Here is a 19,390-nt window from a genome sequence, read left to right as displayed (position 1 = left end):
TATGTCAATCTTCAAAACCACTTTGAAAAAAATCATGCAAAAAACAGACAATGAAAAGTATAAAGCAAGACAATTAAAGAACATGAAAGTCAGGAAATGCAAGCAGAAATCCATTGATACGTATTCTTTGGGTTTTAGAGCATACCCTCTGAAACAAACAATGACATACAGAACAACACATTTACCCAGAAAAACAGGAACAACTAAGAGCACAATAAAGCCGGAATTAAAATAATAGATTTTTTAAAGTTTAAAGGAGCAAACAACCTGAATTGTACATTCCTCGGTTTCTTTGCATCTGTATTTCCATTTATTTATAATTTTAGCTATCCAACGTCAGGATGCAGAAATAGTTTTTCTGCATCTGAATCCTTATGTTTGAGAAACATGAAAATTGCATTGAAATCATCTGCCTTTCAGACCAGTGATCCTCTGGGCTTCTTACTCTAGAGCTTTTTGACTTGTGTAGAAATTGTAAATTCTTTGAAAAAGAAACTAGTGCCGTCTATGAGCTCCAGTACATGTGGTAGTACATTAGTCACTTAAATATCTGTTCGCAGTCCAATCTAGCATATACAGCACCTACATACAAGGCACAGCATACAGATTTTGCAACACATTTCAAGGAGTTGAAACACTTGGCAGGATGCCCCCTAAGCCAATAAATTAATCACTTAATTTTATCAATATGAAAAAATATTTTACTCAACATCCCGGTCACTCATCTTTTTGGTTAGACCTCCGAATTAGCTGAGCCCAAAAATCACTACTTGATATGCCCATGATGTTTCCATCACTGCTGCTTCAAAGACTCCAGATATTTTAGTTTCTTCGCTAAACTGCAATTCTTTTGAGAAAGTAGTTAAGTGGGCCCAGAGAGAAAATATTGGAATTCAATTTTCCAAGATAGCGCATCAAAAATTAAACGAAAAGCAAATCTCTGTTATAGACCGTTTGCAGAAACAGTTCACCATACACATGCTACTTGCACCCTTCAGGGAAATGTATACGAGATCAAATACGTTCTGGTGCATTTGAAGAATGAAGCGATGTTGCGACTGACCTGAATCCGAGAGCGAGCCAGATACACGTTGGACTTCCATTCTGTCTTCATCTTCCGGTACTGAGAGGACTTGGAATGGACAAACTGCTTACTGTAAGGCGCATTCAGCTCTCCCGTAACTGTGCTCTGAAATGACTTGGATGTGCTGGTGCTATTCAAGGTGTGAGGCCTGTGGGAGTTGGGCATATAACAGGAAAGAATACAAGACAAACTGAAGATTTCTCTGAATGCAACCACAAACCAAATTGCATTAAAATTTCTTTCAGACAAACACACACTTAAAGCCAGCTAGCGTAGACAACAAAGCACTCCCCTTTGTTCGGGCATGCACATACACAGCCAAAGACAACAGGGTTTGTAAGCAGCAGACAAAAGCACAAATAACCCTAGGCGGCCTAGAAACCCTGGGCTGTACTATGTGAAATTAAAACAAAATACCTTAACACAAACCTCTTGACATGGGTACTCATTTTAGGCTCGGCACGGGCACAGCCCGTGGGGTTGATGGCAAGAGGAAGTTCCATTAAAGGGTTGCGGCCATATCGGAAAGTGTAATTTTCACAGGCCTCAACCCCAGGAAGCTGGAAGAGATCAAGTAGTCGCATGTTAATAGATTGAAAAATCAACAATTACACGTGAAAGTCTTCTAAATCCTGGGTTCCAGTAAAACAATCTGAATAGCTCAGACTTAAACTTAATGGACTAGTTTCTGGGCAAGGCTTCTGTAGCATTTTCTTTGACAAAAATGATTCTTCTCTACACTATAAGATTAGTTTGTATATGCAAATATATAGAGATAAATTACATTTTAAGCAAGGCTGCCTGTTCCTCCGGCCAATTTCCCACCAAAAATACACGGTGGGTGCCTGAGACTGCGAGTTGGTCCAGAATGTCAGGTACCTGCCCAAAAATGCACTGTTTTTGGTATCACTGAAATGGAGGCATCTTGTCTAGCTTGTGCTCAGAGATAGGATCAAGTACCTAGAATATCAGCTGTACCTAGGAGCATGCCTGCCAGGTGTTGTCTAACCCATGCTTAAATGTTTTAAGAATTGAGAGTAAATTTTCTTACTTATAAACGACAAAATTTAAACAGCCAGTCTTTCCAGCAAAGATCTGAAAACAAAACCCGCTTTACTGTTTTAACAAAACGTTTTAGGATTTGCAAGATTTTTTTCTGAAAAATTATATAAGATTCATAGAGGGAACCTATTTTTTCACATCTTGTTGTTTCCCTTTCCAGTGTGTGAGCCTTGTCCCAAAATGCTGTGTGCGTGCAGCGTATCTATTTGGTACAGCTAATCCTATCCTGAAAAGGCAGAAAACAGCTTTAAATGGAGGGAGCATCACTACCTACAGTGATTCACGTGGCACCTCTCTGCACGAAGGTCGCCTCCTTTTTCCTTAGGGCGGAGGTTCCCAAACTTTTCCTTATTACGTACCCGCTTCCAGATTTACCAGCTGCCCATGTACCCCTACCAGCATACGATGTATATTTTAACTGCTGATACGCCAATTATTATTATAACAAAAATTAAATCTGCCATTACACAAATTTCTCCCATGTACCCCGCCAGAGATGCCTTGTGTGCCCACGGGGTACGTGTACCACAGTTTGGGAACCCTTGCCTTAGGGGAAATGCAGCCTAGTTTTCTCCTCTTCTCTCTCAGCAGTTATGCTAAAGACAGCAGTTTCTCCAATTCCCAGCGACTGGACCTGTTGACTGAGGTTTCACCCAATCATCTCATCACTGGCCGCCCTTTTCTCCAAGCAGTTCCCAGTGCTGTCTGAAGCTTGGAGTATCTCAAGGTAGAAAAGGATTAACTGCTTTTCATGTCCCCCCCAGTAGACTTTCCATTCCTGGGGGCCTTTGACCAGCTTCTAAATGGTAAAGTCACTACAAAGTAGGAGCTAATCTACTTATTAACATTTACACAAATACATGTGTGACCAATGTATCATTTCCATCAGAGATGTTATGTTGTTGTAAAATGTTAATATTTAATTTAAGTAAAATAACAGACAGGAATGGGGGCAATGACTCACCGATTCAGCAATTCTTGCCACTGCAGAGGCTGTCAACCCAAAGAGGTCTTCACCCTTCAAATATCCAGGAAACAGCTGGAGCATTTCAGATTCTTTTCTAACAGAAGCAACGGGCTCCAAGATTTTATCCCACACACCTACATCACCACATGGAAAAACATTACAATGAACAGAACGAAGTCAACAGCTATAGGTTTAGCAAACAAATGCAGATATTAGAGCCAGAAACGATTCTTAAAAAGGCCAAAGAGTGATGTGACCATTGGTTTTACATCAGGATAGATCGTCTTAAAGAAATAAAATACACCAGCTTTGTCAAGTTGAATTAGATAATCTTTTGAATAATTATATGCTAATGAGCATAATTCAAGACAATGTTGCACTTCCATTATACTTCCCTCAGCTCTAAGGAGGGCTACCCACACTTTGTGCTGGGTAAGAATTTTAAGTTCAGTAACGATAAAACGAATTCTTACTCGTGTCATCAGACAGGTGATTTTCTCCTTCTAATTAGATATATTTAAAAATCATACACAAAGTAAAGTTTCCCAAAATAATCAGAATGTTTCACTTCCTTAAACTGATTATTTCTCAAGTGCCTTATGGCGGGTACATGCTGTTATGAAGGGGATTTGAAGACATTGGGATCTTGACCTCTCTTTCTCACAGCACAAGAAGAGCTGTAGAAACAATATGCTCACACCATGAGAATGACTCGGTCAGTTAGGTATGACACCTCTAGAAATTTTTCAGATGTGTTAACATCGCAGGATGCATCTTTAACCCCTCAGACTGGTGCCCATGTCAGGCTAAGAGTGGAGGGAGAAGACAGCGGGGCAACATGCTAAGTCCTCTTGGACCCAAGGATCCTCTACCCACTAAGAAGCATGGTGCCAGTCACACTACCGACAAGCACATCCAGCCAGTGCTCATCACCATCGTGTCTGAGCACAAATGGGTCCTTTATTATCCTTTTGGACACTTGAAGCTCTAGTTTTCTCTGACTGATCACCACCCTTCAAATTTTGCACAGCAGCTGAATAACAATGAGGCCCCTTCTATTGTTTGACTTGCCTCATTTAGTTACATGTCCCTGCTGAACACTACAGGGCATTTCTATCCTTATCGGGGTCTGAGTGTACTGTCTACACAGCACCTCCATACCCAAGATGTGACAAACCCTGGTACAATACTGCTGACCTGACTAAACGCATTTTCAATGCTCTGAAATGTGATTAGGTAAAAAAAACAAACCCCAATTTCTTCATTTGACAGGGCTGTTCTTTGCATGGATTCGGCCTCAGCTGTACCTTAGTGATAAAGGTACTCTTGCAAGCAGTGATACAGTTACTCCTTGCACAGGGCTAGGGCTGAGGCAGCTGGAACCCATTCTGTTTTGTGAATCATGCATGTACAGAATAATCTAGTAAAGCTGCAGTCCAATACATCTGCGCAAGTCACTGAAGGCATAATTTGAAGATAATGGGGTTGCACGCACACAAATTGCTGGAGCTGATGTATGAAACAGAAGAAACCAGCTTGACTCTCAGAGCCCTTGCTGTGTTTTCACAGTCTGCAGTGGGGAGCAGGGGGTGGAAAACATTTTTGTGCCATTATTAACTTGAACAGGTCTGATCTGGAGATCAGAGCACCGCAATACAGAGCAAGCCCCAAAACGCCACATGAAGAGATGGTCACCTTAAATGCACACATATTTCTTCTTTCATCCAGTTTTCATTTATATTCCTTGGTGCTTCCTTACGAGGTGGGGATGGAATACAGCGAGGCAACGCAGCGGTGGTTCTGCACCCGGCGCCTCCTGAGATGAGACAGGCACTGGCTACCCTGTGCCCGTCCTAGCAGCGCTGCCCAGAGCCCTTTGCGCTGGCTCCAGGAGCACGGGAGGAGCAGAAGGATGAGCTGAGCTAAGTGCAGCCCAGGAGCTGATTGCCCTTGTGCTTTGAGCGGCACACTGAAGTGAAGTGGCAAGTGGGGGCTGGATTTTTTCAGGCCAGCTCATTTCCCCTGCTCCTCCCGAACTCCTGGAGCTGGTAGAAGGGGCTGTGGGGGCAGGTGGCTCTGGACACTGGCATCCAAGTCCCTGGAGGAGGAGCTAGTGGGGGCAGCTGCAACACCCCTCAGGTACAGGCTGGGGGCAGAAATGGGGGAGATGGTGGAAGGACCCTGCCACCCTTTCCTGGCACCAGTGGCCACTATCACCCCCCCCATTCCCCCCTAGGCAGCTGCCTCCTACAGGGGTCTAATGGCTCGCTGCTAAGTTCCCTGCCAGCTCTGAGCACCATTCACCCCCACACTACCATGCTTTCTCGGGTCCCCGGCTACCTGCCCCACCTGGGAGATCCTTTTAAGGAGCTGCAGGGTGCAAGAAGGTAAACACCACAAGCAATAAAGTTGTCTTTAGGTGCCACTAAATTCTAGAAAGTTATGCAGGGGTGTCTTCAGTGTAAACAGCTAGGAACCATTCCAATATAGCACCTCCTTATGAAGTGGCCGCAAACATCCTTTGCTCTTCCATTTTATCTGCAGTCCACAATATTGTGTCCCCATTCACTGTAACAAGTCTCATATTTAAAATGCACAGTACAGAATAAAGCTCTCAAGAGACTGAATTACAGCCTTGACACTTGGGTACAGAAGTTACATTTACACAATACAGATGATCAGAGAGCAAGTTACATTTTTAAACAGAAAAAGCAAGAAAACCATCCAGGAAAACACAGGTGAAATGTTACAACAGCTCTTAGATTAGCTTGCACAGTTGTGGTTACCTTTTGGTGTTGTATCGGAAAGAACCAGATCATCATGACCTTGCTCAATGACTTTGATCACAAACAGTGGAAGCCCATCCTTCTCCTCAATAGAGCAGAGATAGCGACAGCGCCTGTTTGCGTATCGCATGCTCCAGTACAACCGGCTGGCCTCATAACCGATAGGGAAGAGTGCTTTTGATGAGTGGAACGCCTGCATCTGTTGTGGCAGCAGCTGCCCGATAGTGTGGAAGATTAGGCTCCCTACACGGAAAGTGTGGTCACGCTCTCCCCGCTGTACTATGCTGGCAATCTGCCGCACTTCATCCCGCTGAACGTAGACCCGCCTGAACACTGCAAAGTAACTAAGTTCTTGCTCATGAGCTCCCTTTGGTTTGTGCATGGGGCAAAGCATAGTTTTGTCTTTAAAAAACATGCATTGTGCTTTAATGGCACAGGTAAAGTGATAAATATTGGTGCACCTTAACCTGTGACAACTGCTGGTAGCGCCCATTTTGTGACAGAACATGCATTTCATTTGCAAGCCTCTTCGCAGTGCTAGTTCCACATTTATTAAGGCACCAGCCTGTGTCTCATAGACTTCTGTAGACCAAAGAGCACAGTTCAAATGGACCCAAAGGTCTAAGTCAAGGTTAAGCAGCCTTGCTGGTCCATCTGTTAATCCATCACCCTCTTCGTGACAGAAGCAACATTTTCTATAGTCTTTAGGCACAGGGTCAGGCTTAAGGGTTGTGCCCAGTTTTTTGAGAAACTCGTCTATCTCTTCATCACCAGGAGGCTTGAACGATCCTTTAGGAATCACAATCTGGATGCTCCATTTCTTCCATTTCATTCCTTTCCATTTTTTATTAGGAGGTCGACAATCATCAAGACCACTGTGTATTGCTTTTAACCTGGGCTTTAGCTTCACTGTTACCTTAAGCTCATCTGGCTTTGCCTCTACCTTGGCTGCTTCAAATGCAGGAGGGAAGGTGATAAGGGGTGATGAAGGTGGAGACGCTTTTTCCTGGAACTGAGGGAGACAATGTACATCCAAAGTGGAGATGTTGTTGCTGTACTGATGGAATGCTTTCGGTTGCATTTCTTTCATTGGCGACTGTGGCAAGGATGGAATTAATTCCTAGGAAATAAATAAAAAGTCCTTAAAAAGCCTCACACAACAACAAATACCCTTCAGGTCACACAGACAACTCCAGGGTTACGTTTTGAATGCAAAACACTATGGTAGAAAAACCCAACAAGGGGGACAAGAGAAGCCATTCTGATTCACTGGTAGCATAATTTGTGCTGGGCCACAGAGCAATACATTTGCTCTGGTTAGATTAACATATATATGGCTTCTTTACAGTTTACAGGGAGATGCATCAATTTCCCTCTTTTTAGAGACTTAAAAACAAATGGAAACAAAAAATGGCCTAGATAGAAACGTAGTAAATCTGTCGGTTGTTTCTATTTTAGGAAGTTTTGGACAGTTAACTATGAAGGACTGTTATATAAAAATCTCCAAAATAAAGGTTAAAGGGAAGATGAATAAATACACAGCTGGTTATCTGGCAGAGGGAGAAAACTTGGCATGAAGGACAGAATTCCTTTTTCACCTAGATGAAAACGAAAAAGCAGCTGCAGACTAATTCTGAGTTACTCAACTATCACAGAAGAGCATGTGTATCATCTCCCTCAGACTCCCCTCTTGGAACAGGATGAGGGGACACACGGCTCTTGCCCTACTCCTTTAATGGGGGAACTCAGACATCCAGAGGGGAAGACAGAGTCAGTCCTACACAACAGCTGGGCAACTCAGACTTAGGTCTAAGCAATGCTTTGGGCACCCAGTAGCTGAAACAGAATTCGGCCCAAAACCTGTGCATTTTTCAGGGAAGCTGGTAAGAAGCGGAGTCCTGAATGGCTGGGGGAGGGGGCGGGGTGTCAAGATTCAAAAGGATATGTATATTTTAGAGATAATATTGAGAGATTACCTGAAAGGGCTCAGTGGCCAAATATGAAATCTAACAAATACACTTAAATAGAAAACGATCCATTTGGATACAGCTAACTCCCAATAAAAATCCTTTTTTAAATGGTACTGAATTCCTTATTGTGGTACAGGAAAAAGATTTGAATGAACTGATAAATCCAATATTTATTGCCTCCGACCATTCAGCAAGAGCAATAAAGGCGAGTAAAGTGCTAGCTTGTGCCAAAGCCATCACGTCATACAGTAAATTTGTGACTCTTATGTTAACACATTAAAAAGCATTGATTATATAACACTTAAAATACAGCATTCAGTTCTCTCCACCTTACCTGAGGAAAAATACAGTTCAACTGGAAAAAGGAAAATTATTTGACCAACTAAATTAAGTGGGTTGAAGGAGTGAATATATTAAGTCAGTGACGATATTAGGATTGCTTAGACTTCAATGAACACAATTTAATAATGATATTAAAATCTATTTAAAAGTGCAGCTATTGTCAAATTAAGCTGCATAATCAATTTTAGTATCTCTGAAATTAACCATAACTCGGGGATAGCTGGAAAACGCACAGTAATAAGAGAAGCATTTATTAATTTTAATGAATGTCTTATGCCCTAACACAGTGTGCTTAGAGCTATTCTGGATTCATATACACAGACATGCCCTGCTTTAAGTGTCTTTACCTTGCCTTCCTCCCTGCCATCCCTCCCCCTTCCTGATCAGTTCTGAATGGTTCACGGTTCTTGCATATCCCTCCCGTACTACGGGGAGGAAATGGCTTCTTTTGCCTATTTCAATGAGGAAGATTAAATGAATGCACCTGACATTTTAGGCACAGGCCTAAAATGTAAATGAACTTCACTCTGGAGAACACGGGAAAAATACTTGGCCTAACCACAGTTGCTGTTGGGCGTGTTTCTTGAAATGTTAGGCAAACTCGTTACTTCCATAACTACTGCCCACGTTCTCCTGTCATAAAAAGTCACCATGTTCCTTATCAACTTATACTCTGGTAATTAGTTCTTTAAAATGGGCATTTAATGCAGATAAAAAGCCAACTGAGTAAGATTATATTGCCCAACCTTTGTACTAAGAGCATAAAGTGTTCCTGCAAACTTATGTTCAGTTAGTATTTGTACAGTTGTTAATGATTTCTTCCTCTGCACAGAACAGCTCAACCGAATGCACCTCAAGCTTGAAACAATGCCCAATGAAGTCATCAGAAAGACTCCCATTGATTTTAGTGGTAGTCTGAGACTGAGTCCTTAAACCCAGTCAAGAAAAGGTTGCTAATGCATTGAACAGCATCTCCCTTAGCTTTATATTTTCAGCAAACAGGAGTATTGATTTGAAGTCCTGTTCTTTCTTTTGCTTCAGAATTTTCATGCCCTGTTTTAGCATGACTCATTCAAATGTCAACCACCCCTAGTTCAAGGTCTACATAGAGCGATTTTTCTATTTAATTAGAGAAGTTGCAAAATAATCCCTGCTTATTAGTTTGTGACCCAGAGCTACATACTTACCTTGCTCTCTGATTTTTTTGCTTGTGCAGCTGCTGAATAAAGGACAAAGCAGTTGTTGCTACAAAAGACAATGTCCTTCAGCTTATCGGAGCTCTCTTGAGGATCCTGGGATTTAAAAAACCAAAGACAGTTAGAAGTCCATTCAAGGGAACAACATTTAGCTATTATCAGCATAGTGAAACTAAAGCCCTTTGGCCCAGGCACTTGCTCTCCTTCTCTATTTGAAGAGTGCTTCCCACAAACAGGCTCCAATCCTGGTTGGGTCCCCAGGCACTACTGTAACAAAAATACTATACTAGGCAATTTCAAGGGTTACTACCTTGGGCTTATTCCTGAAAATCTTTTCCCTTCAGCAGAAGCGCAACAGAATCAATATGAAGCATATGCTGTATGTCCATAAGATTTTTACTTTGACACTGTGCCTACAGGACACCTCTCATTTATCACAACAAAACTTTTGCTTTTAGGTTGGTTAAAGACAGTTCACATAGGTTTACCAGCTGATTATCTGCAAAACACTGCTGTGGATTCAGTAATTTATGCAAATTACAGGGCTGTCAAACTATTAGAAAACTTGATTGCAAGTAGTTGCAGAATTAAAAAAACTAGTTGCAATTAATCACGATTTTAATTGCACGGCTAAGAACTCAACATCATGCTCAGAAAAGCTCAAAATTATGTAGGTTATTTTGTACGGTTGGGGTGGTGGTTGTGGGGGGCTGTGTGTGTGGGGTTTGGAGCCCAGAGAGGAGTCTGAGGCCTGGGGAGGGGGGACCCCCGCATGCTTGATCTGAGCGGGGTCTCTGTGAAGCTGCCCTGGGCACCACCCTCTGCCCAAGCATGGCCCTAGTGGCAGCGAGCTCACCCTGCCCCTACCCCAGCAGCAGTGGCCAGAATTTACTCAGCGGGTCCCAGGAGGTCCCAACCTGCCCCAGGCCTGAGGATGCCAGGCAGTGCTGCCCAGACAGTGGCAGCTGGGGCCAGGCATGTGGCATGGTGCAGGGGTTGTGGGAAATGGCTCTGCTGGAATCCCGCCCCAGCCCGCTGGTGGCAGCTGCCTCCGTGGGGGCGCAGGGCTGCTGTTGCAACCACTCCCTGGGGGTCTAGACCAGGGATGCATGGGGACCTGCGGGCCCAGAGGTGGCTCCTACCAGAGCTCCCTGGAAGTCCTGACCTGCCCTGAGCCCAAGCTGTAGCGCCTGAGAGTGCCAGGAAGCCTTGCCGTGGCTCTGTGCCATCTTCCCCAAACCCCCAGTGCTGCCAGTCTGGGTGTTTGGGGCCCTGGATGGGGGTTGTGTGGGTGTGCTTCCCCCTCTTCCAGCTGCAGCTGCCCAGAGCCTGCGCCTGGGCTGCCCTGTGGCTCCTCTGCACTGTCACCACCGCCCTGCGGGGCAGCCCAGAAGCAGCAATGACGGTAGCGGGGCAGGGTAGGTTGGGTGCAGGCTTCAAAACCACATGTACAATTTGATGTGTTTAAAAATTAAATGAGTTAATTGGTTCTTACATTAATAGTGCACTTTAATGGTGATTAATTGACAGCCCTAACAAATTACTTTACAAAGGATGGCAGGTTTTTATGTCCATTAAATGGTAGAAAATGCATGAAACCAAGATTTAAATTTGATTCATCTTTCTAAGCAGAAGGCAGCAGAAGTACCATTACAGTGCAGTGGCTCCCAGAGTTACTCTCCAATGCTCTCTGAAACAGTAAAACATTAAGTATCTTGGAAAGAGAGCCCTGCTACTTCTTTTAAACCTACCAGAAGTGAGAAACCATGACAGCAACACTTAAACAACTGTCCTTGGTTATCCGGCCATTTACTGAAACCATTTATAAGCAACATATGCTAATATAAACTGTAATTTCAATAAGGCAAAGGGGCCCCCACACGTGAATGAGGACCACGCTGTGTCAGGTGCTGCACAAACACAGCTAAAAGACAACTGCTGACCCAAAAAGGTGACAAACTCAGTATAAGGTAAGAGACAACAGAAGGATGCATGTGGATGGAGGACTTAATGGAGGAAATATCCGCTTGAGAGTCAGTGGTATTGGCTGATTTCAGTTGCTATTAAGAGCAAGAAATTAAAATTTCCACGGTAGTACCTGCTTAAGGAAAGGAAGATCTTTGAAAGATTTCCGCACGCCACTACCAAGAACAACCACTTTGCAGTGAGAGCACCACTGAGGTCTCAGCACCGAGCCTTCTGCCATATTTTGACTGTGATCTTTATAACCAGCTATACCTAAAAAGAAAAAAAAAGAAAAAAGGGAAAGCATGTTAGCATTTCTAACCATTTTCCTTAATTAAGTGATGCTGAAACACACTATGTTCTTCAACAAGTTAATACTGAGATCAGATCAGATCTGATCAGTTGCCCAGAATAGAGTGTGTAAGGCAAGCTTTGAACTAGGCACAGAAGGGAATTTTTGTCTAAACCAGACAAAAATCTTTTATAGATCTGATGGGAATCATCACGCAAAGCCATGTTCTTGCACACAAGATAAATATGTACGTAACATCGGAATATTTATGTATTTAAATGCCCGTTTCAAATTTTCAAATGGAGGAAGTCCCCCAGAACAGCCCATCAGTAGAGTAATTTAAAATTATACTGAGAATACAGTGTACTGTATGGCAACATACTCTCACTGGCAACGAGACACACAATACAACCTCCAATCTCCAACAGCCCATGATAACATCAGGAATAGGTCCGCATGTACTGATCACATATGACGGGGATGTCAAACTCTCCCTCGGCTCTGGGCTGAATCCAGAGCAGGGGGGCTCCTCCTGGACCAGATCCATGGAGCCAGCAGCAGCTGTACTGACTCTGGATCTGAGGCAAGCAATGCAGGTGGGGGGATTGGGCAGCAATGCAGGACCAAGAACAGGTAGTAGCGTAAGGGACTGAGAGGCACTATGGGTGGGGAACTGGGCGGCAGTGTGGGTGGGAGAAGAAGGTGGTGGCACAGGTCTGGGATCAGGCAGCAGTGGGGCAAGCATGGACAGTATCTGCACAGCCCTCACTCGCCCCTCTGCCACTGACGGCTATGTCCATCAGGGTCCAGGGACCCCAAATTCTGCAGCATGCAACACTCAATTGGCCATCCCCCTCAACTTCAGGTAGCCCACAAGACTACCTGTGGACCAGATGAAGTGGTGCCATGGACCACATCTGGCCCATGGGCTTGTATGTTTGACACCCCGATGCAAGATAAAACAGTATCATTAAAACCAAGATCAACTAGTTTACTCTGGTGGTCGAGTTCATAAGGCTGACACAGGCAACTACAAAACACTCAAGAAACAGATGTAAGCCTACTCACCGTTGCTGCTTGGAGGCAATGGCATATTTGGTTGCTTCAGTCCATATGACCCCACTAATCTAGCAGGGCCCATGGGTCCTGCCTGAGGACCCTGGAGTAGTAAGTGCTGTCTGTAGTCCATAGATGGATTTGCTCGGTGACTGTTCATCACTCCCATGGAAGATGGGATATCCGGGGCACTACTAACCTCATAGCTGTTAGGAATTCTGACGTGGAGAAGATTGGAAAATGCAGCCACGACACTACTGATATTCTAAAACAACAACGGCAAAACACAGCATTATTCATCAGGCAGAGGGTAAACTACACAACAGTATCAATTTCCAGAAGATTATGAGACCGGTTTTACTACATTAACTCACATGTGCATTATTTATATAATATACCAGACACACACAGTGATGGATTATTACCTATAAACACTGAAGTTTATTTCCTTACCTCTGCAGCAGTGGGATGTAATGTAATTGCTACAGATATAAGGCCAGATTTAGGACCATTTTGGGATGGCCCAAGCTGAGAGCCAAAGAAACCAGAACCAGGTAAAGTTCCTGAACTAGGTTCTGATTTTATATAATTCCTCTTTGCTTCAGAACCTTCAAAATAAAATGAAACACACATGAAGTTAAGCTGAAGGAATCTGAATCGAGAGAGACAGGTACTAAGTGCATTTCATCTTACCTTTTCCAGTACTGCTGGGTAGGATGGGAATGATTGGGGATGGTACAGGCTCTGGGGTCTCTTCCTTTACCAAAGACAAATCTGGATACCTACTTATTTCCATTCCCACAACACTTTCAGGAGAGGAAGAAGGAACAAAGCTTTCAGGTGTGTCCCGGTCATCACAGTGATCCTGAACTCTGAGGGGAAAAAATTCAATGCTTGGAAATGCTTTATGGAAAGGTAGTGATGGATTTCAGTCACCAGCAACAATCCACTTGCGTTTTCAGTCTAGTTCAAGTTACTTAGCCATTTGGGAAAAACAGATAACACAATTATGACATTAATCAAACCATGTCTTCCTTGAAACTACCTTATCCCAGTAGTTCAACCCACCATTAAAAAGGGTCCTGAACTCAGGGGCTAGCAACCTTTTCAAGCTGCAGGCCAAGAAACCCACCCCCATTTTGGCGGTGCACCACAGGGGGGTTTACCCATGCCTAGGGACACGCCTGGGAGCTGGGCTGGCACTGATCTTCCCAGCCTCCTGTTTTCTGATGGGCATAAGCACAGCTTCCACCAGCTGTACTTGGGGGGGGGGGGGGGGGGGGGGGGGTGGTGTACTGGGGCTGGGCAGCAGGGAACTGCACTCGTGCTACTGGCATTGCTTCTCCCTAGCCCCCTGCTGCCTAGCTGCAGCGTAGGCACAGTTTCCAGCTGGTAGGGGGCTGCATCTGCACTGGTCCCACTTCTTCCTGCATCCCTGCCCAGCTTTGGTAAAGGCGCAGCTGGAAGCTGCCTCGCCCTGGCTCAGTTCCCCACTGGCTGGAAGCTGCACCCACATTGCAGCTGGGGAGTGAGGCAGGGAGGAGTGGCGGCCATGTGGGCACAGCTTTCAGTTGCCTGGCCCCAGTGCAGCTCCTCTTTACCCAGCCCCAGCATGGGCACAGACAGGGGCAAGACTTTCCAGCTCCATGGGCCAGATCCTGATTGCATGGGCTCCTGTCCTACCTGATACACTTCAACTCTGCTTGCTGGATATTCTTATTATCGAGTTACTACTTCAGCCACTTGTTTATCTTACAAACATGCAAGGCAGTAACAAAAAGCTGATATTAGTCTTGCTTTTTACTTTCTTCTCTATATCAAAGGCAGAGTTTATCTGCAGTGTCAGATGCTTTTAATTCAATAGATTTGTTGTAGATGATAAAAGACACTTTTTTTTACTCCTAACCTGCCAGTAGGTGCAGAAAAGCCCACTCTTGACATGTATTACACAAGAAAGCATTTAATCAGGGTCGATGGCTACATACTAGAAGGGAAGGTTGCTTGAGATGATTGTATTAGCATTAATATTCAAGAGCTTGTACCTTTGGCAGTGCTACGCTTGCTAGCACCACGGCTGAAAGAGACTCGGGGGTCATGACTGATCACAACATGAACATAAGCCACCAATGCAATGTCGCAGCTGGTAAAGCAAACCAAATTCTGGCTTGGATCTATAGATGCTTCTCAAGTAAATCCCAGGATGTCACCCTCCTGCTGTAACACTCAGCCTTGGTGAGGCCACAGCTGGAGTACTGCATCCAATTCTGGGCTCCACAATTCAAGAAAAATGTGGAGAAGCTTGAAAGAGTCCAGAGGAGAGCCACGCGCATGATCAGAGGACAGGAGAATAGGCCTTAGGATGAGAGAATGAGAGCTATGGGACTCTTCAGCCTGGAAGAGTGCAGGCTCAGGGGTGACGTGGCAGTTGCCTATAAGTACATCAAGGGTGTGGATCAGGATCCATTCACCAGAGCACCCCACGGGATGACAAGGTCCAACGGTCACAAACTACTCCAAGACTGTTTTAGGCTGGACGTAAGGAAAAACTTCTTTAATGTCCGAGCCACCAAGGCTTGGAATAGGCTTCCTCTAGAGGTGGTGCAAGCTCCTACTCTGGACTCCTTTAAGAAGTGTTTGGACGCTTACCTTGCTAGGTTCTTTTGACCCTAGCTGACTTCCTGCCCCTGGGGCAGGGGGCCGGACTGAAGATCTTCCAGGGTCCCTTCCAGCCCTGACATCTATGAATCTATGAATCTATAAACTTGGTCAAAATTCACATCATATGGAGCAGTCCCCAGCCTTCACCTTCTCAATGTGTAACATCCTGTCACCTAATACATGGGTGGGCAAAATACAGCCCATGGGGTGGATCCATCCCATGAGGCCATTCTATCCAGCCTGCAGGGCCCCTAAAAAAATGTAGAAAATTAATATTTCTCTGCCCTTGGTTCCTGTCAAAAATGACAGGAACCAAGGGCAGTAGGACCCAGGGGAAACTGGTGTTCTTCCTCCTCCACTCCTCTGAGGCACAGAAGTGCCATTATTTCCATTTCACATATATGGAAAAGAGAATGAAGTGGCCTGTCTAAGGATCTGCAGAACATTTCCACTGCATCTTTTCCATAGCAATTCAGTCTATAGAGCAGGAGAGTTCTTAGGGCCACAAGACGACTTAACAGCAGCTATATGACTCTATGGACCCACAACCCAAACCACCTTCATAACAGCTCTGCATGTTATTATAGTTTGTGTGTTCCTCTGGGAACAGGATTAATTTCTGGAATTTGCTTCTGTTGTTGGTTGGGCAAGCAACTTGGCAACCAAACACCGTATCCAGCCTGGCAACAGGTGAAACCTTTTCAGGTTGCAGACACACCTGGTGTAGGGAACACTAAGGGAAAACCACTATCTTCTCCTCTTGTTGTTGGGGAAGACCAACTCTATTTCCTCACATCTTCAGAGATCTCTCGCTTGCTTAATGCCTGCACAGGGTAGGAGCAGCTGGTGCAAAACTGGAAATAAATGTATTAATGAAATAAAACCTACCTTAACTCCTCCTGATTGTTATGAGGTGGTGTGGGAAGTGAAGCAGGAACATCCACAGTTTTGGGACCCTGAGCCATAGCTCTTGCCAACAAATCGTCTTGTGGCCGGAAAGGCAACTGGAACTGTTTTGGCCCCAGAGCTTTGGTAACTAAAACAGAAAATACACAGCACAACCAAATGTAAGTGCAGCTCTCTACCTATAGACACATTAGCAGGATTCTGGTTATGTCCAGAGCCAGTAAAGGAGCTTCTAGTTCCATTTTACTTGCAGTTTTCACTTTTAAAGTTTCCCACATCCATGATTAATCTGTGTATGCAAGTTAAGCTTTTGAAAAAAGCAAACAAAATTGGTCCAGTTATTCTCTACTTTATACATACACAAACAAAACCAAAACCAGAAAACTTGCCTTGCAGCACAAATGGCTGAGGTTACAGAGAGATCTTTTGTCATGGGACAGAGCTAACAGGGGGAGTGCAGAGTTTTATTTGATGGAAAATTGTTTTCGATTTGAACAAGTTATAAGTAGGGACCTACTTAAATTGCAGTTCTGCAATTTTTGTGGAACCATGAAAAATTGCAGTTTCTGCAATTACCGTGAAAAACGGCATGTGCTGTGATTTTGCACAGATTTGCCCCCCCAAAATAAAAGCTTACCAAGAATACAAAGAAAGTGCAGCAATTTGTGCAGCTGTATGGCATGTGATTTGAGAGCTACTGAGAGGCTGAACTACTGATGTAGACTCAGTGAAGGTGCCCGTCAGGAAAGTGAACGGGTTTTGGTGCCACCTTTTAAGAAGCCCTGTCAAATCAGATGCCTTAAAGTTGTATATAAACAAATTTCAACCTTCCAGAGAACAGCAGCCCTACATTCATAATCAAGACAGACCACCTCAGGTGAAAGCACTGTTTTATACTTCAGGGAGAGGAGACAAACTTACCATCGTGTCCTCCCAACATCCCAGCCTTGCCAGCAAGCTCCTCAGTAGTTGCAAACCCATTTACTAACTTTTGGCAAGCCACAGGTGGTGGTGTAGGAGGGAGAGACGCAGGAGGTGTTGGAGGATTACTCAGGTTATTCTGCTGCATGGAAGCAAGGGATTATAAATTAGCTTTTAATAGGCAAAATACAATAAAGTCTCACAAATCTAGTAACAGGTGACCAACCTCAGGCGTAGATCTTAAGTATACAAAAGCAGCAAAATACATGGCCAAATAGAGGAAAACATCTGCTACAAAACTAGCTACAACGAAGAGCACCATGTGGAATTTGGGCATCTCTCATTTCATGGGATGTAGGGTTCGATTCCACAAGTCCTTCAATACAGCTCGACAAGCATTTCCAGAGTTTTCTCTAAGTACAAACTGAACAAAGTTGGGGATCTGGCTTTGCAGCAGCCAAAATTGAATTTCACTGCCAAGTCCACCAAGTATTCTCACTGGGCCAGACCCTTAGGTTCAGTAATTCTTGTGTAAAACTGGAGTAAACACCACAGCTTTTCAGAGACGTATTGTGGTTTTATAATACGGCAACTGAGCACCATTTCTAGTCCTCTGTTGACACTGTGCCTGCTCTTTCAATATTGCCGTTTAGATCTCAAAGTGTCTGAGTTTTAAATTTTGTGGATAATTGGACGTTCAACAAACAGATGATTTTATTCAGAGTTTTTAAGTCCTTAGTTAGGGATTAGTGGACAAATGATGGAAGTCTATTTCCCATCTAATTCACATTAAGAAATGCTTTACTGCTCTCAATGACTTTGTAAAGCACTGGGAATTCAGCCTTTTCTGCTCCATAAAGCTATAATTACAATTTTCACCATTTAGCATCGGTTTGTAAATGCAGTACTTGTAGTTTATAAATTTGTTTACAACCCAAATAGTTTCTATAATTTGCTTCCATTTTCATAGTGCAAAATAATGACTATTTAACAGCTGACTAGGACATACAGTCTAGCAGCGGCAAATGCCTCTTTTTAAACTGCACAGAAATCAAGAGCAATAGTTAGAAATAATCCCATTATCTTGTTTCTTACATAGAGCAGGCAAGGGAAACCTAGCTGAAAATTGTACCTTGTAGATAAGTTGGGAATAGTAATCTGAAACCCCATCAAGCGTAGCACTACCGAAACTTCCCACAAGTCGATTTCCACCATTTATCTGGCCACTCCCATAAGGAAGAAAGTGTGCAAAGCTCACTCCAATTATTGGTTCCATTAGAGGCAGCAGAGAGAGTTGCTATAATAAAAACCAGGTAGAAATTAATACAACATGAAAGAAAAGATGCACTTTTCTCCAAACCAATATCAACGCAGAGGTTACCATCAGAAAAGTCAGCATCTCCCCAGCTACCAAGGTCAAGTGTCTCCAAAAGACAGGACTCAGCCAAGCTAGGGGTCTGCAGAGCTAGGAGGCTCTTGGCCCTTCAGCCCCACTGTTCATTCCCAGCTGGGATGAAAAACTTGGAAATTTTGAACTCCTCTGGAATTTTTGTTCCTCAGAAGTCAGTGTAGTAATTATAAATTGCATTTTCTCACTTTGGCTGTATTGTCTCAAACCTCGGGGGGCTGGTGCATTCTCTAAAACTCACCTGTTTTAACTGGAGGAAGGTATCCATGTTAGGGTAAATTGCCTGTTTTTCCTCCTCCTCTTTTTTTCTTTTCTTAGACCGAGGCGTTGCCTTCTCCCCAGTCCTCTGAGTTCGCTTATTCCGGGGTTTCTTTGTTTCAGGCCCCACATCTGGCCTCTGAACCTGGCTGTTTCCACATCCAAATGCACCTTGCATTTGACTCCCCACAGTTTGCTGAGAGAAAAAAGCAAGTTAAGCAACAAGAGGTGCATTTGTTCAGATCAATATTAATTTCACATTATTTTTGTACCAAGTGTCAACCTATATTTCTAACAAATAATGATAAAAGAGGACATCTGGCACTGAACAATTTAGTTCACTCCAGTTTCTTGCATATATGAATTATCATTACCAACAGATGTGTCTGGAAAAGTTACAGGCCAGAAATGCCTACTTTTCAATGCCTGTTAAAACAGAAGAATACACGCCATGTATTGGGGCATAATGAAAGGAAGATGTGGCTCCAAGAATCGGAGGAAAGTAGGGGTGGAAGGGAC

The 19,390-nt window shown here is 43.9% G+C and overlaps 1 protein-coding gene across 9 annotated transcripts in view; it reads right to left on the bottom strand.

Annotated features, from left to right (window-relative positions):
• KMT2C (lysine methyltransferase 2C) overlaps positions 1-19,390 on the bottom strand; it is a 301,422-nt gene that overhangs the window by 4,828 nt on the left and 277,204 nt on the right. For 7 of the 9 annotated variants that reach the window (XM_090047707.1, XM_090047706.1, XM_090047711.1 and 4 more), the window contains 13 exons: positions 18,855-19,067; positions 18,338-18,502; positions 17,206-17,347; positions 16,267-16,414; positions 13,414-13,592; positions 13,174-13,328; positions 12,733-12,985; positions 11,506-11,645; positions 9,399-9,503; positions 5,900-7,019; positions 3,111-3,247; positions 1,502-1,644; positions 1,064-1,232 (listed from right to left, as the gene is read on the bottom strand). In XM_090047707.1, the coding sequence (XP_089903833.1) occupies positions 1,064-1,232; positions 1,502-1,644; positions 3,111-3,247; positions 5,900-7,019; positions 9,399-9,503; positions 11,506-11,645; positions 12,733-12,985; positions 13,174-13,328; positions 13,414-13,592; positions 16,267-16,414; positions 17,206-17,347; positions 18,338-18,502; positions 18,855-19,067 (3,069 nt within the window). The remainder of the gene's footprint in view (positions 1-1,063; positions 1,233-1,501; positions 1,645-3,110; positions 3,248-5,899; positions 7,020-9,398; positions 9,504-11,505; positions 11,646-12,732; positions 12,986-13,173; positions 13,329-13,413; positions 13,593-16,266; positions 16,415-17,205; positions 17,348-18,337; positions 18,503-18,854; positions 19,068-19,390) is intronic. The other 2 variants (XM_090047709.1, XM_090047708.1) reach the window with 2 other exon arrangements.

This window comes from Crocodylus siamensis, chromosome 5 (assembly GCF_052110815.1).
Source record: "Crocodylus siamensis isolate JL-2025a chromosome 5, ASM5211081v1, whole genome shotgun sequence".
NCBI classification, from domain to species: domain Eukaryota; kingdom Metazoa; phylum Chordata; order Crocodylia; family Crocodylidae; genus Crocodylus; species Crocodylus siamensis.
Note: the sequence above shows the minus strand (reverse complement) of the source record. Positions and strands in the feature narration are given on the sequence as shown.